General features: G+C 37.9%; 1 protein-coding gene across 5 annotated transcripts in view; it reads left to right on the plus strand.

Moving 5' to 3' along the window:
• The first annotated feature begins 897 nt into the window (after positions 1-897).
• Positions 898-19089, plus strand: part of LOC110378927 (transcriptional coactivator YAP1) — a 32882-nt gene continuing 14690 nt past the window's right edge. For 2 of the 5 annotated variants that reach the window (XM_021338377.3, XM_021338380.3), the window contains exon 1: positions 899-1556. In XM_021338377.3, the coding sequence (XP_021194052.1) occupies positions 1084-1556 (473 nt within the window). In that variant the 5' untranslated portion in view covers positions 899-1083. Of the gene's footprint in view, positions 1557-19089 lie in introns of all 5 variants that reach the window. The other 3 variants (XM_021338376.3, XM_021338378.3, XM_021338379.3) reach the window with 2 other exon arrangements.

A 19089-nucleotide genomic window follows, 5' to 3' on the forward strand; every position in this document is an offset into this window, starting at 1 on the left:
CTGAGGTCTATGAGTAGATGTAGATGGTGTTAATGTAGTATTGAATGAATAATCTGTTAAATAATGCAATGCAAGCGCAACTAAATTACAATAATTTAAAACTTAACCTCTACTCAATTGTTCAAGATTCACCTACACAAAAAATGTTTACATGTGTTCTGGTCATGAAACAATATTTGTGTAGTTTTTGATAAAGATAGTCTACGCACCAAACATTTTAGGTAACATTACAAACATGTTTTATTATGATTTCTAAGTTTTCCATTTTCACGAGGAAATTTTAATATTCAGGCAATTATCTAGGTGGTCTAGATTTTTAAATTTAATTGACCTGGTTAGACTGAGCTGAGTAAACTTTGCATGCAGGTACGTTACACATGCATATCTTCCGAGTTAATGCCCTGTAGAAGTTCACACCCTATATAGTTTTCTAAGATAAATATTGTTTTGGTCATAGATGGCAGGTATCTACATATTATTACTTTTTTTCTACGTTACCTACATTAGCTTACATTTTTACATGATTAAAAATTTAGTAATTGCGAAGTACATACAGATCTAGGTATAATATTTCGGTTTTATCCAACAGGTACTGAAATAAATATATAAAGGGAAATAAATATTATACCTGGCATAAGCATCAACTTAGATCGGATAGGTGTTATCGTAGTAAGTTTTCCATGATCAACATTCAGACAATCTTGTTGATTAACATAAAATTTGATTTCTACTGTTTATAAGTAATGATTAGGCCTATTTGCGAGCTTCCGCCACAATAGTTATAGGTGTCTAATATATTATTTTATGGTTAACCAAGGAGATAGTGGGTGAGCGGGGTGAGGGGCATCATTCTCGAAGCGAAGACCGGTCCGTGCACCATACATACTATGCGCAGCGCGGGTGGTGCGGCGGGTGCGCGTGGGCAGGGAGACTTGGCGGTGCGGGCGGGGCGCGCGTCAGTCGCGTAGCGAACGCTATATTGCAAGAACGTCGGGTGGCGTCGCGCCAGCCCGTCGCGTGCTAGTGTTGTGTCACAGCGGTGGGCCAGGTCGGTTTCGAGATTTCTTCGTTCCGACGTAAACCATGGCTCTCAACTCGGACGCTGAACAGAAATCGAACCTGGTCCTCCGCGTGGACCAGGATTCTGACTCGGTTCTACAGTCATTGTTCGACACAGTGCTTAAGCCGGACTCGAAACGACCGCTACAGGTGCCTCTCCGAATGCGACAGCTTCCAAAGTCGTTCTTTAACCCGCCGTCAACCGGTTCCAAGTCGCCATCTGTGTCTCACTCGCGAGAAAACTCGGCTGACTCGGCGTTCGGATCGTCGTCCGCGACTGGCGCCTCACCGGTGTCGCACTCTCGAGCACATTCGTCACCCGCAAGCTTGCAACAAACTTACGCCGCTGGACAACAAAATCAACAACCACCGCTACACCATCAGCACACAAAACAGAGATCCTATGACGTCGGAACACATATCCCTGACGATCTTGGTCCTCTCCCGCCTGGTTGGGAACAAGCTCGTACGCCAGAAGGACAAATATATTATTTAAAGTAAGTTCCATCTAAATACTTAACCTTAGCCGTAAGTTTTAGTTTTAATTTATAAACGTTTAATTAATCTACAGTAGGTATCTATCAACTACTCAATATTGACCTGTTTATGAATGCTGGTCAATCTTTGTAAATATTAATTCACTAGGCAGTGGTAATGAGTCCAGAACCGTATCACTAGGTAATTCAATAGTTTGGGTAATTATTGATAGTTATAACATGAATATAATGTACTTACGTCATCATAAATATTCAAGTATTTACAAAAATAGATACAAAAAAGCGGACAATAGTTAACTTGATGCACTAGAGGTGTTTACTGTAACCCATGACTTGCTTATAGGACAAAGCTTTGTATTGGAACTTGTATGGTTTCAGTTCTTACAAGCGTTAGGTCAAAATGGGGAAGCATTGTTCGTAACAATATCATTTGTCGATCAATCGATATCTAAGGAAACGGAACTTAAAAAGTTTGTGTCATGTCAGACGCCGAGTCGCCGATAATCTAAACGAAATCACTAATTTTTTTTCAGGGCACCTAAATTATGATAAATGTTAAAACATACATACATACTACTTTTATTTTGTTAGAGTACGTAAATCCTCCCAACGCTAGATAAAACTAAGAAAGTGAAGTAGTTCAAAGCGTGAACTCTTACTGACAACACATTGTCGTCATTTGCTATCTTATCGCGATATACCTGCCGTCAGTACCGATGTGATAAAGTATGATAAGACCAATTTAATGATTATAATGTACACCTTCGTATTATAAATCCCGTGAATCATTATTATCAACCATCCAAATGAAACTACTTAAGAGGACGAATTGGAATTTTTGGCGCCAAGGATGTCAATTTTTCTCAGTAAATACAAAACGGATCAAAATACAACTTGGTTACCTGAAAGTTCATGATATAAACCTTATTTTGTTAGTTGTAGAAACATGATTAGGTAACTTTTATAACAGAGAAAAATATATCAAACATACCTCTTTTTAAAAAGAGATTCACATATTATGGGCAAACGGGACCGATTTAAGCCTCTTAACTTTTTTAGTAGTTGAGTATATACATACTCTTTAAAATTGTAGTAGGAATTTTTATTAAATTATCATTTCTAAATATTAAAATTACAAAACCATTTTGTCGCTTACGACTTTTAGTTATAAGCTAGCGCGCGTATTGTTATCCTCGCCCCGCTCAGACGCTCCGACCCCTTTTGGCGCCTTAGATGCGCGTGCCGGTTATGGAATTATTGTTGACCACTTCCTCGCCTTAAGTTTCATTTACTGTAAGATTTCAAGACTGACTAAATCCAGTTACGGACATCCCCTGTTTATGTTCAACTCTTTCATTTATAAGGCATGGAGTTGAATATAGTCGATCGATGATAAGGTTAAGCAACGCTTTGCTCGGTCGGTCTATGGATGGGTCACTATCTTGATATGGTGAGTTCCTCCGTATGGATTCCATACTATGGAAAGCATGTAAAATTGATGAGTTCCGACTGTCACTTGAACTTCTTTGGCAGTCATTACGGGTCAGCCAGAAAGTCTGTTAAACAGTTTTGCTAAGGGTTGCCTGGGAACTGGGATGTGGAGGTCAGATACGTTGTCGCCCAGGACTAAAGCCTGTCGGGGCTGCGGGATGGTTCGAAATAGTTACCGCGGCCCTGATATAGGAAGATGGCGGTCGCTCCATGTAATACACTGGTACTAATCTGGAGCCACTCAAGACAAAGCCGATCTCAACATACTTTGGCGAAAGGCTAGGCATATGTTAATGAAGAAGAGATAGATGCAGGCAAAGCCTATGTCTAACTATTCTTCTCTACATATCCCTCTTTATATCCCTATAAAAAAAAAAAAAAACTATTTAAGAAGTTTATATTAGTTAACAATACAGGTAATAGGTTAGATACATGAAGAGCATAGTGTCTCACCTATAAGTACCTATGTAATTCGTGATTGCTTATAATAATGCATGTTGCCATGCGTTATTACGACTTTGGTAGTTCTCTATTTATTTATTTATTTATTTACTAGAAGGAGAATCAACAGCTGTAACAAAGGGATAACAATTCTATATGATATAGTAAGCCAATTATAGATTCTCACGGGTAGAAACTGAAAAAGTAACAGACAACTTAGGATCACTAACAAGCACGGTAAAAAAAATTACCTACATAAAAAAAGCGTGTAAAAATGGATAATAATCAGACAGAATTAAATGTTTGGAAGCAACCCTACACTGTACTTACCCCTGTACTTACCTACTCAATCCACTAACAGCAGTTAATAATATTGGAGTGAAGGTTCTCATACCTTACACTTGATTTGTTGGTTTATTAAACAGATACTTGACCATCTTGGGTCCATGAGAAGCTATCCCATATAACATTTGTAAAAGATCACAAAACAGCATCTGAACAGGGCTAGACAGCCTACTTCTTGACTGCCAAATGAGTTAAGCACTAGAAGAAAGTTTAAATTGTTTCAAGAAGCTGTTCAAAAATTAGATCTCTGGTTGCGATTGGGATCCCTGTAGTAAGCATCAAAGTAGTTAGGTACCTCTAAATAATACGTTTTTCAGGCGGTCATTAATACCACAGAACACTTACCTTATTTTGTTAATTTGATACAATTTCTGTTTCTCTTATCTGTACTTTCCATGACTGTTAATAAACGGATAAAAGTTTTTTAGTATTTGCATTTTAAGTAGTTGTAACATGTGATACAAGATACAAGACAATGATTAAGAAATTTTTGAAAAAACATCTAAAATATGTTCGCAGAAAAAATCGAGTACATGTTCGTACAATTGTCGTGCCTCAAAATAACAATTTATAATTGTACCTACCTCTACTGATTTATAAATCAATAATAAAGTAGGAATCATAGAGTAATGTTGTATTAAAAAATCGGGAACGTTGATGTAGCATTTGCAACAATATATTGAAGTTATGTTTTCGCACGGGTTTCAAGAAGGATTCGACGTAAACTCATAATTTGCTATCGCACACGCTCCGTGCGCCAGTAATATGGAGCCAAGCTTACGTTTGAAGTTGTTTGAGTGATTCAAAATAATTGTATATCGATAATCTATAATGGCTATCGGTAGTCTGGCGCCAGTGCCATTATTTGTCAAGTTACATTTTCAATTGCACAAACGGCGTACGGGTGGGTAGGTATACTTAGATCATTCATATTCTAAAATCTATTGGTCATTTAACACGTTATCAGTGCCAATTTTTTTTTCATTTTATACCTGTTATTTCCCGATACTCTTTTTTGTTTTCACACCCCAATAATAACTGAATCTTTCTAATCTTGTAAACTACATTATTTGATTATTGTCTTTAAAACCTGACCGTCGTCGATTAAAAAAATTTAATTTCAAAAAGTTAACCTTTTCATCTTTTTGTGATAACTGTGATAATTATTATATTTCTGCTTAATTTATCCTCATAATAAACGTGTAGGTATTATTTTTATTGCCAAATAGCATAGGTGCCTTGTTACCATCATAAGGTATTTTTTATCAAAATTTTCCTTGTCTGGCTTTTAATTTTACCTAGGTAGGTACATGTTAATACAACAACCTGAATATTACACCCTCGTTATTAATGAATCGCTATCACTTCTTTGACTGAATGCTACGATAAGGGTCATTTTGAGTAAAGCCTTTAGTACTTATATTCAGTTGATACCGACAGCATAGCTGCGTTATTAATAGCTAATATAGCTAAATTGCTATTTAGATCTAGGGTTCAATATATCTTCGCGCGATGTCACTATTTAGGCAGTTACTCCCAGGTTTCTACGACGCTACTCGGCGTTAGTCACTTCGCGGTGTGTGGAAGTTAGCCAACACGACATCAAAGCTTTTGCCACCTCATAAATAAACACTACCTGTTGTACTACACGCTCTGAACTAAGTAAATATAATTTAATGTTCCATTTTGTCAAAATAACGCGTTAAAATATCTGCAGTTAGGATAAAAAAGCTAGGTAAACATGCAAAAAAATAGTCGGTTATTTTATAATTTTGTGATTCTGTTCATATTCACTAAACATAACAGTTAAATTGATTTTCCATGATATTTTGTCGAAATATAGATATTTTCTTACACTGTTGCTAAGGAAATAAATGCTTCAGAAGATTTATATGTATTCCGTTTAACTCGGTTCGTTAGAGCGCGTTAGGACTGCCAACGCGGAAGGCCTGCATGTTACATGTTCAACGACGCACTTCATAAGCTCCCTTAAAATATTGATATTTCGAATATCAAAGGTATTAATTTAGACGGGCGGGCGCTTGGCTCTGCTCTCGCCGTCGCTGCAGGAGCATACCGCGATGGACCATTGCAAGCGGTGCGTCTCTTCCGTGTCGGTAAATAGACGTGCGCGTCGTTTCTTAATTGCGAGCTGGGGCCGATGCTTTATAAGCTCCATAACGTCCGTCGACGTGCGTCTCGACTGCGAAATGTTTGCTTTAATTATTATTGGAATGGAGGGTAATTCTCTGTGGTTTTGTTCGGCTAGACTTGGCGATGTTCCGAAACGGGTAGCGATGCAAATTGCCTTGGCTAACGCCCAACGCGGCGCTATCAGGCCCAGTAGCTTCACCGCGTCACACCTTCCTCATGACTTTTGACCTGAACGTCTTACCTGTTAGGGTCACAACGATTATTTCTACTCCTTTCTATGATGCCTATCACGTTTGTTGTGTCATGATGATATTAATTTTGAAGAAAAAGAATGATTAATATTTCACACTGTGCCTCAAACCATACCCCCTATTATTCCGATCCTTTGTAGAAGTATTCGAATTTTAATCTTTACTGTAATAAGAAGTCGTCATTACGTGACGCAGGCACTCAAGTACAGGTACACAGGTACCCAACAGGCAAATTGAAGTCTTCGACCAATATTTCCTTTTAAATGTCGTCCTTTGAATGCTTAATAAGAGAAACTCCTTGCACTGAATACAAAGAACGAAATCGTAGTAACGAAAAAATACATTCAAAGTTCATTCAACTGATTTCATTAGGTCCCATATAACTTAAGAAGTGTTAGTTTATATTAGGGCGCTTGGACTAATATAATAACATCACACTAATAGCTGTATAAAAATGACTAAGAATTAGATAAATAATCCGATTGTAATCGAAACCCAATTATTATAATCTAATGTAAAGAGATATTATATAGGGGAAACAATGCTTTGATTTGAAATTACCGAAATAATTAAAAATGGTTTCACCGTCGGGAAGCTACATTTGCCCCTGTGACCATGCCTAGATTACATTTTACCAGGTTACAGAAAGTATTTTCCATGCGAATGAAACGCGGGAGCAGCTAATTATTAATACGGCAATAAGAGTTTTTGCTTAAATAAAAGTATTACTTAATAACTATGAACTGTTTTAAAATGATTCTCATTAATAAATATCATAAAGAAACTGTTATATAGGGTGTCCCAAAATTAACGCAAGATTTGAATTAAATAGAAAACACAGTTTTTAGTCTATTGATTGTAATTTTTTTATTGATTCATGAAGTACATAGGATAGGGTTATTTATGGAATAACACATCGGGCAAAATTCAACAAACTCTCTTCGCTGTGCATGGTCATTGGGCTTCAGTAGTTGTGTTAATTGAATTTTGTAAGCATGGAGACACAGATCTTTAGTGAGTATACGCTGTAGAGAGCTTCTTGAAATTTGCAATTCTTGTCCACGACGCCGAATTGAGGTTCCTGGATTGTCACCGACACTCGCACGCAGTGCCTCTATATTGACATTTGAACGGCTTGTTTTTGGATGACCAGTGTGTTTGGCGTTTCCCACGGATCCTGTCTCTCGGAGTTTTTCAATTAAATTTTCGAACTGCGGCCGCCAAGCATTCATTATTTTTGAAATATTGCTCAACAATGAAGACACATTGTTCTATTGCGTAACGTTTCATTTTTACTAACCCTAAACTGTCAACTGTCGATTTATTTTGTTTTTAGGGTTGGCAACACTGTACTGCATAAATGGCGGCAAATTCAAATCTTGCGTTAATTTTGGGACACCCTATATATGTATCTTATCAGCTAACAAGCTTTTTATCCCGTTACCATTTACCCAATCGTAACACACCTCTTAAAACAGTGCAAACTAATCGGTATTTACCCACGCTAAATAAATCATATCCACATAAAAGATAAATAGTCCTACGATGTAGGTATTTATTATACATAAGTATACGTATAGGTAGGTATGGCGAAAGGAATAACCTTTTAGACGTCTTTCGCAAGGCCGTTGTTGTCCGCGTAAACAAGCCTAGCGGGTTCGGCGTTCGGTAATTAAATTAATTGAGACGTGTTTGTATAAAAATAGGTTTTCGTTGAATATGAGTCTACTCAGGGGTTTTCAATATGTTTTCCTCAAATCTGTTAATTGCAATTAATGTTCAAAGTTCTTCGTGCAACGTTATCTGCTGTACAAATCATCTAATTCTGTTTATTACTGAACGGAACGTCTACATAGTCATTAATTAATATCATCTATTATGTGTCGCGCAATAGATAATATTCTAAATGTTTACCTGACGTTCAGTGCAGTAAAATTAACTAACTAGGTAATTAGATAAAGCTTCACGATCGTTTCCGAGAAGAGTATGGTCACAAAATACATAGGTACAGAAGTCAATCTAAATATAAAGCGCGTTCGAGTCACGCAGACATAGGTGTCTATGTGTGCGTGTTCACAGACGCGCTGTCTCAAAACAACTCAAAACAGTGCGAGCGGGGCTGCCGTTTTCTTGAGATACGCGCGTCACACACAAGGTAGATAAATGTGCACGCGTTTTGATACCTACCTAACTGTAATTTGACTGTAATATTTTTAATTTTAATAACAAAAGAAAAAGTAATAATGGAGCAACAAAAAAAGTCGTATTATAATTGTTCAGTGGATGGTTGTTTTAATACAACAATAAACAGTGAACTGTCGTTTTTTAGCCTGCCGTATTACATATAGTATGGACCTACTTATTTTCTCATATTTCGATGGTTCTTTTAATAAACGCAGTAGGTAGGTACAGTTAGGTGGGTAGGTAAGCGCCCCGGCGGCCTCTGGCCCAATGCCGTAATAAGTTTTGCTAGTGTCGACCCAGGCGAACCGCCCAACCTACCCTCAAAGATTATTACTAGTAGGAGTTGATAATTTTTGTGATCATGGCGAGAGTATGTTGTAAGGTAGACGAAATAAAACTCGCACATCAAGGTTTCTGTAGGTAGAAGCAAGCTTAGATCAGGGACTGTACCAACCCATTACATAGAAAAATATTTTTTTCGCAAGTAAAGAGTAATAAGTAAGCACCTATATATGTATGAAAAATATATAATAATATATAATATATAAAATATATGTATGAAAATATGTATAACAAAATTATAAATTGCGGTTTCTGAAAAAGTTCGGTATCTCGTTCAAACGAATTTCCGTTGAAAGTGTTTATTAACCTCATGTATGCCACATTAAATATTTTATTACTATTGGTTTATATTTCATTTTTCCTGTTTTATTCTCAACAATAAATCAAATAATTACGAGTACCACTACCACGTTAGTTTTATGCGCATAAAAAAGTTGACGACCCTAGCGCGACCGCCGAGTTTAGGCATGAAAAGTGAAGTACATACATGAGATTGACTTCTGTACCTATGTATTTTGTGGTATGGTGGAGTAGTCACATGCGCAACAAGTGGACTTATCGCACTGGTGTATTCACAGCGATAACATTAAAATACAGCTCACTATCGCCTTCTAAGAAGTCGGCCGTCGCTTGCGTCGCCGCGTCGCGGTCGCCGGCGGAGCTGCGCCCGCGCACCGATCCACCGACGCGACAGGTAGCTGTAACGGCATTCGCTTGAGAATACAATTTTCGTTTTAGAACAAAGTATAATTTGCCGTTAATATACTTTCTCTTGTCATTAAAACTAGCATTGATTAACATAGTAAAATCTATTCTTATAGATGGATTACAAAACTTAGTTTAACAAATTGCTATTATTTGCGAACTCACGGTAATTAATTTCCGAACACATTATTCCAAATAATTAGCTTTAACATGATTCATAAATGCCCAGATACCTACTAAAGCTAATACTATTTTATTAAACTTGCCAACCTAGGACTGGTAGGGATTTAGAGGTATCATATTTATACTATCGCGCAAGCTAAGAATATCTAGTTAGTTAAACATCAGCATCATTTGGATGAGGAAGAAGTTGGATTTTGTGTAAATTGGCAATTTCTTCGAAATCAAAATTAACGACTTCATCAAACTAGTGATCTTATGTATTACAAGTCATGTTATATTTACCTATGACTATGTGACAATGTTACTAACATGTGTGTACGTCGGTAGCGTTAACTATCGTGCTTGCAAAGGTTTATTTAGCAATATCGACCCTAAGATTGCATCACAGAGCTGGTTATTCCTTGTAGCATAATAGCAACAAGGTACTCACTCAGTTTCCACGCTCTGATTACTGGATGTTGGCTCTAGACAGCGTCTTTATCGGCACCGATCAGAAACTGAGCTCAACGGGAGTGTTTTGAGAAATCGATCCAGTGTTGGTGCTAAATTCTGGTAACACGACAGCTAATTAAAGTTATTATGCGCTGTATAAACTTATTTCACTTTCTAGTTTAAAGACCACGTGAAGATAATAGACAGATAAAGCAAACCTTATGAATTTGCTAATGTTAAATGACGTACCTTTTTCCATTGCTAATAATATTAACCAGCGCCGTTGCATTCTCGAAATTAATAGTTGGTTCTCAGAATGACGTCATTGTGACGATTTTTTTCACTTTATCCTTAAGTTTTAAATTCTTAAGTGTTTTTCTACTTAAGTGCATCCTATTAAAATAGCAACAAATGTAATACGGTGGGTTAGCTGTCGACCGCCGTAATTCCCTCAAGGGCAGATCTTTGTTCGTGTTGCGCTGCATTATCAAGCCTTGTGGACACAGTTGGCTCTCATCGTCTTGTGTCATCGGTATTAATGTGCTTCCAATAATACTTGCCATGGTCAACAAAGGTGCTTGTTACGATTAATGAGACAGAGTATTCATGAGACCACACCGGGCGGGCCACCGGGCTGTATGGAAAGTTCTGTCTTGACCTATCAAAGCATTTTTGTTTCCGATGCTGATAATGCAGGTACAAACATTAAAGTGATAATATATATATAATGGATTTGCGCAGATGCACAAGTAACCAGGCAGCGCTTATCATGGCTGCATTTATATTGTAAATAGGTGCTTATATACATTTTTTGACAATAGGTATTTTTTAAACGAACCCAAAGATATATTTTTTTACTACCAACGGTATAGATCCTGGTTAACCTAACCGACTAAGGCCCGGTTGTTCGAAGCTCGGTTACGTCAAGGTTAGGGTTAAATTCTAGTTATAGTAAAATTAACAGGGTTTAAATTCAAAAAGCGTTGTTCAACGTTAAAACATAATAAAAACGTCAAATTAACTGTAGTCAAAATTTACATCGGTCAAATTTTAACTTTAACCTTACCGTAACGTACGAACAACCGGGCCTAATACTAAAGAGGTCGTTATGTCAGTATTGTATATGAGCTGCTGTTATATTTACCTACCTTACTTTAAACTGACGTCTCCAATTAAGAATTTTTATCTGCGTCTAGATACAAACTACAAAAAATGCAACTGTAGGTAACTTATTGGTTTTTGTAGATAGATTCCTATTAATTATAATAATTTAAACACTAACTATTATATAAGACAGGTAGGTAAGGTACCACGTACCTAATGATTGTCATAAGATAAATATGTACCTATCTGCATATTTTGCACATATCTCAACGTTTTAGACAAGATTGAAATTCTTAAATATTAAACTACCTACATGATGTTGTAAATGTAACAATGATGCTTTAAACAAACATTAGCTCATCGTATCTTCTGTTCTGTTATATTGTGAGAGAGCGGAGAGTATCGCCATGCTTAATTGTAGGATCAAAAGGGGTCAAGTGTGTATATTGACAAGCGCCTTAGGGCCAACGTCATGCCCAAGAAGGCCCGACCCGTCACGTCAGCGTTTCATTATAAAGAATTCGCTAATGGCGATTTAATTAATGTACATTTGTATATTATTGTAGTGTTCACAAAATGTGAATACAGTCATACTACTGTAGATAAAAACCAAACATGGCTGTTCAACTCCTCTAACAGGACCTACAGTACCTAAAGCTGTAATATGATAGATGAAAAAGACGTTGAAAAAATTGTTTGCTGGGTATATACTTTAGTTCAGGACCTATATTAATACAATGTTAAATGATAGTGTTAATAGTACAACAGATGAGTTCTTCCATTTGATGAAACTGCACTAGAAGCACATTTTTTATCACAATGTTTTATATATCTATGATGTGATCAGTGACCATAATAGGAAAATAGCAGGTATTTGATTGAACAGGTTATTAAAGGTTACATTAAACATAATTTTACCTATACATACGTTATATGCACAATTATTATTATTAACGTAGGTAACTTATCTGTAGACACTTGGACAGCTTTTATGTCCTACTGCGTATTGAATCATTTAACACGCGTAAGTACACATAGTGCGATATTTCCTTATGGAGTCCTAACTGTTCGATTTCCAAGTACCTAGGTATTATGTCATGGAAAACATGGAAGTAAAGGTGGAAGGGTTTCAAGTAAATTGATGATTAATAGCCATTGATAATAAGTCATAACGCAGTGTTATAAACAAACTAGCGGTTTTCGGCAATCATATTGCTGATCCTTCCAAAGATGTTCCCAATTGACATTGCGATTGACATCTTTCTGATTTTGATATTTTTGTTTTACATCAATCTCGGTGTGATAACTGAAAGTAGAAGAAAAATAAACACTTCTATATTTCCCTTTTCTCAGAAAATTCTTAGACAAATATGGGAGCAATTTAGTTGTTGTTTATATGCAATGCAATGGCTTCTACGTGTCGCAAGTCACAACACATTCGGTGGTTGGTCGGCAGCACGTTCGGGTGTGAGGGCTTGAGATGATTCAGTAGTTAATGGCAGGAGTCAATGTCTTCAATCCCCATTGTAGCAGGTCTGTAGTGCTCCTCCTATTACTCATACGATGTCGCAGCGCGGTACGACTCAGTTACTGGCCGTTGCTACTGTATGCGCCTTTATTGAATACTGATAAGTTTACTCATACCGCACCGTGAGTTATTGTTTTCATATGGCAATACTTTAGCCAAGGCCGAGTTCGTTATACGTGTGTATCGGACAGATTTGGTTATGCGCGTAACGTTTCCCCGGCGATAGCAATGTTTATGAGGTGGGTTATGTAGATTACATTTATGATTGTGATGTTATTACCCCCTTGGTATATCGGCACTACCCTTATATTATATAGGTACTGTATTATGTAATCGTCTTAGTTAAAATTCATTTTTCGCATGTCAGGTGTTGTATGACGTATCAGGTTAAAAGATCTTATTGTAACCTAAGGCACACTTGCCATACCACCACCTCTATAGATATTTTTTATAAATATTTACGTCAGTTTACAGTTTATCCATCGATTGTTAACATCTTTTATGTTTGGGTTCTTTGTGTCTCCTCTCTCGCAAAACTGGTCTACCGGATAGTGATCGTTATCTTAGTCCGTGTTTCTACTTTCCACATTACCTAAGATATAGGTAGTATTTTGAAACTCCCCTAGTCACCAGAATTTTAAAATATGGAGGCTTTTTTAAAGTAAGGTAATTCCATCCAGTCCTAGCTCCTCACAATGTTTTATGTGGATGTTGTGTAGAGTAGAGGCTTATGCATTAAACCTAGGATTCAAACCGACTAGCTTTATGCGAAATCATTCTGAAGCTGAAGTCTAATAGGAAGAGCTGAATCTGTGGTTATGTTAGACCAAATCAATTTGCTAATCCAATTTTTATGCACTGGTCCCAATACGGATAAAAACAGACGTATGCCAAATTGTATGTTGAAATTTCAGTGCTTGGATGGTATTATGGGTGCGTGTTGCGCAGAGCTAAGTAGCGTCGACGCCGGCGGCGCGGCGGCGGCGCCTCGTACCGTCGTGTTTACGTCTAATTTAGGCGCGAGCGCCGCGACGTCGCCCCCGCGCCTCCCGCGCTCTGTCCATTGAACACGGTACGCGCGCGGTTATTTCGGCATGCCGAACGCGGCACTGCGACGCCACGGAATATCCTCACACTGCTACTTTCTTGTGGTGTCGATGTAGGTTACGGAATTGTATTGATTTATATGCAATCGAAGGTATTATGCTCTTGCCCCATGGAGACACTAGTGCCGTTTAAGTACCTAAAATCCCAAAATTAAAGAAATCACAATGACAATTCATTGGACAAAGTAAAGATGATTGATGGATGCATCTTCAGTTTTCTTCTTTACATTTGGAGAAATTGTGAAAAAATATTATTATTTATAAAAAAATACTTGTTTGCGAAGGAATACGTAGCGGGGAAACCCACACACTCATAACAAACTGAGAAACGTGTTGTTGGTAATGTCCTAAAAACAGTTACAGGTAAAGTCATCTGGCACGAGTGCACGAGGTGCACGACTGGTGATGAATAAGGCTGGACTGGTAACGTTTAGTAGAACTAACAATAAATACTAGTGATTTTTGGATTCATTCACTGAGTGACAAATGAAGATCTTTATAAAATAGTCATCTAACGTATACTACCATAGGAGTTTTCATTTTCTGGTCAATCCTGACATAATGGGGCACTGAATTAGTAAGTAATTTCTATAATGTTTTATTTCGGACAGAAAAGATGACCAAAAGAGAATAATCTAAAAGTAAATAAAGAAAGCAAATGAATAAACATTATATAAACACCAAATGCGTACAAAGAAACGCGAGCTTCGAAAATCTTATTTCAAATTTAATTTAATCTGTTTAAAGTGAGTGGATCGCCGTTTTTCACCTCGGAGAGTTAACGAGCCCATGTCCTGTGATGTTACCGCAGCTAGCCTTGGAGGCTGCGGTACGATCCGACTTCTCGGAATCGCTCCGAGCCCTCCCCGACACCCCTTCGCCCCTCGTAATCGCCTTTCCTGTCAGGACACGCTTAGTTGTTTATGGTACCTGAGAGTGCAGCCCGTCACAATATCGATAGGTACCTGTTGAAAGGTGTATTTTATAATTTATCATTTCTCATCTTTAACTCTATCTGTTTTGGTAATACAATTCATTTTTAATATTTGGAGGAATACAGTGTCTAGACACTGCTTAAGCTTCAGCTACTTAACATAATTTTGTGTTTTACAAAACTTCAAGAATTTACAAGAAATTCAAAAACTAAATCTTTTTTATTGAATTATTGTATTCGGTAATGGATTTTTAGTCACTTCTAAGTAAAAAAAATACTATCAGAAATCTTCTGTGGGTCTTTAAATTCTAAGTTAAGCAACGTTTTTCTAATAAACAACAACTAAAAACCATTTGCTTTAGGAAAAGTTTTTACATTTGATACACAAAATTACAGATAAAATTAAAAAATATATTATAATTATATTTTCAAAAAATGTTATCGATATTATTTGCATCGTCACTAGCCACTGTCAGTTCAACTTGAGCTCTTTTTATTTTCTTTATGTACACCTGAGTTGTTAGTAACAAAGGCATTGATTTTTTCTGTCGGCTCCGCCCTGGCCTTTGAGTGCCTCGCCGCGTTTCTTGGTACCGGCGCCGATCATTCAGTAATCTTCGATAGCCTATCGATAGTGCTCTCTGCGGTAGACCATGTTGTTCTACATTTAAACAGACCGCATACCCGAAGTATTACCGTTCAATAGAATTTCGTATATCAGGTTTTAAAGTAGGTAGAACTCTGTTACTAGCTCGTTCGCTCTTAAAGAAGACTCGATTTTGATTGCTTTAATGAGTAAGAATAACCAATTTTCTACTGGATGTCACAAAGATTGTCATTGACCACAATAAAGAAGTTCAGACCATAATAAAACCTTATTATCGGGGCTCGACAGGTGAAGGAATATTTTGTCGGTGTGATTTCTTGAAATATGACAGGTGCATAAATATGGAACTTCTAATTGTTGTATTACCATGCCATCAATCTAGGGGTTAGATTAGATGATTATTTAACAAATAAAACTTGTTCTAAACGGAACACGAGTCGAAAGCAACATGTCTGTTCTTAGTTTATGGCAAGGTTCATTCATTCACACTAATAATGCAATTTCATATAACGACCTTGATTTGTCAAACAATCGAATCTGGGACGAGTGTTATGTAAATCAGTACAAGACTTAGTATGACATTTTACATCTCGGGGGCGAGGTGTCTGCGTTCCCTTCTCTCCTTTGGCATTTCGCAACTTAAGTATGCGCTTTGTTGCGAATGTTCGGCTGTCCTCCATTTAACATTTCAAAAACTAGATAGGTAAATAGACCTTACCTACCTATAAAAACTGAATTAAAAACTGCTTTGTGTTATACCAATAAATGATAATCCTTCTCCAAATGATATTCAATGTACCTGCCCAAATGTTTTAAAACTTGTAAAGCTTTATTAAAACTGGTCATGTAAATCTAATCGGACAGCTTTACGGAAATTATCATCTCTTGACCGCTAGTCGTTATACCGCAATCATTAGCGAGACATGTACAAAATTTTGTTTGAATAAAATATAGTGATCATGGATACAATATTATTGTAGAACAATCTCAGCGGATGGAAATCATCTACCTGCTGGCTGGCTTTATCCTGTGGCATCAATGACGTAGCTATGGCGCAGGAGGGTTCAAGGACCGCTAAGTCATTTAGTAGCCAGGTACAAGCTACTTGCCTCGAGGCGGGCGGCCGCCATATACTTGCTCAACTCTGGTTGCGTGTGGGAAATGGTCTTTCGTCCTGTCGCCATCGCTCGAAAGCGGCATAGTGTGACCGGGATGATATTTGCAAATTATTAGCTATAATTGGTTGATTGTTATATTTAGTTTCTTGTCTCGGAATTGCTTTTGAGAATACTGAAAAACTCGAATTGCTTATTTCCGTCCCGTGTAGAGATTCTAGTATGCATCATTTGAGGGCTTGTTATTAAAATGGCATGAATCTTAACTCATCAAAAGAGCTACTCGTTCAACATCGTTTGGAATGTTGGTCATCGATAATGATAATAACTTTATGGTAAGGCATGGCGATGTGCTATCGACAGCAAAAAATGCAGTAATACGAATCACATCTCAGGCCGATTGATGAGGTAATACGACGATGGTATGATGGACGGGAATGATGAGCCGAGAGTGAGACGTTGCACCGGTTAGAGGGAGTGAACGGGATGCAGATACAAACACGGTCGGGTCTAAAGTCCGCGACCGGCGACCGCCGAACGCTGCAGGACAGTAGCCTCGGAGCTGCAACGACGCACTCTAGACTGGGCCTTGCCTTTACAATTATAGTTATCTTGAAAACATCTAGCTGCATATGTGTCACGAGATCAAACAAAAGAAATACATTAAGAAAAGTACTTGGTAGATAAGATATCACGGTTACGGTAATACAACCATAATGGCGGATATCTCCTTAAAGCTGTACCAAAATAACATCTCCCAACATTAGTTGTCTCGTATTCTGCGTTAGCATAAACATGAGCTAATGTAAACAGGGTGTCCTGTCCACCGTGTTAACAGTTTAGTTCCTGCCTACATCCAGTTCCGGTGCAGCAGCAGCGAGCGAATGTCGATCGCGACCATTAGAGCTTCCTGTGCGTCCACCAGTGAATGGGCGCACTATCCGCGACCTGGCTAGCGTTCGCCATATGAATGGGTTGTGCGTACTGCACAATGAATTATTCGTGCCAGACTGGCTTCCGTTGGCGCCGGACACATGCTCCGTGTTCTGCCTTTTTCGCTGATTAACGTCTAATTATAGGGTACAGCTCTCCACCACATGACTCCTAGTGACTCAGTCCGACTTAATAACTGCACAATGCCGTTCGGGACTTATTAGTAGCTGTGCTGAGTTTAGGAGCGTTGTGAATTTAGCTCAGTGGGTGTAAGTTCGTGCATGCATCGTGGATTATACGTATCATACTGTAAATGACTGATATGCGAGTGTGGGAGTACTGTCACTGATTGTGTCATGTTGATTACTGAACATTATGTTTATGTTTCACTTTCGATGACGACTTACCTAACTCTTGATGAATTAAAACTGTGTTACAAATAGTAGTTCTCACTAGAGCTGGGCTGGATGATGTCACTTTCTTTTGGCAAGTGTCTATAAATCTAAGAACTGCTAAAATGTTCGATGACAGTTTTTACAGAGAATCCATAATGAACATTAGACTTACTTAACCACAAGGAAAATAGAATTAATTAATTTAATCAGCGACAGTATTAATGGACTGGTCCTATGTCCTTACCTTTCTGTATGCTGGAAATAATGCATGAGTCCACTCATATTTTATTTGCAATCTTAAAACCCACCCAGAGAGTTGAACAGATAATGATCCTTCTTTTTGAGCTATTCTGGACCGGCACAAGACGTGATTGACGTAGTTTGCTACACAGATTCCCTTTACACGTTTCTAAAAGTGACTTTTATGAGCAATTTTGCGAAATATTTTATGACTTTTAGAAATAACTTCATTATGGCTTCTAAATTTATTTTCTCTTCGTAGTTTGATAACGCTTAAATGTTGTCTGATACTCCTTTCACCAGTTAAGCGGTCCGAAGTGTATAGAGGGTCTCTGTTCGTTATTACCTCGAAGAGTTAATTGTTTAATTAAATTGTTATTCTGAAACTACGAAGACAGCTAGTACCTACCGCAGTTTAGGAAGATGTTTATTTAATATCTCATTATCTATTCTTTTACCATTTATAGCTCTGTGTACCTTACTCACAATTTCTGGGAATCGTTTGGAAAAGAGGAGTCTGTGATAAAGTGTTGTGCCGTCGACCCGGATACTGCCTCAATAGCGGCCCCTACCTAACTGACTCAACTCGACTCGAAGCCAGGTCACGACGCTGCTATCCTTGTTGCACGCAAGAATATAACGCATTTCCTCTTATTTGAATGTCTTAATTAATATCGACGTAAAAAAACAAAAGCCCAATTCATTAGTGACCAACTTCAAGTAATTTTATTATTGACCCGCTGACTGTGATAACATTGAGTTGAGAGGCACAAGATTTTGGCGAAAACATATCTTAATAATTTAAAATGCGTGGGTGCGCTTGAAGGAATGACAAATCATTTTTGTGTTCACAATATTCTGAGATAAGGCGAACGTTGTATTATCTCTTTACTTTCTAAAGCTAGATGAAAAAACACGTTGTTAACCTCTGGCAGCGAGAGGCAGGCCACCGCACGGCAAGGCCGACTGGTCCGGTTGCGCCGCGCCCAGCCTGCGCCCGCGCCGCCACCGCGCCACCGCGCGCCGTGCGTGAGTGCGTACGC

The sequence above is a fragment of the Helicoverpa armigera genome, chromosome 3 (genome assembly GCF_030705265.1).
Source record: "Helicoverpa armigera isolate CAAS_96S chromosome 3, ASM3070526v1, whole genome shotgun sequence".
NCBI classification, from domain to species: domain Eukaryota; kingdom Metazoa; phylum Arthropoda; class Insecta; order Lepidoptera; family Noctuidae; genus Helicoverpa; species Helicoverpa armigera.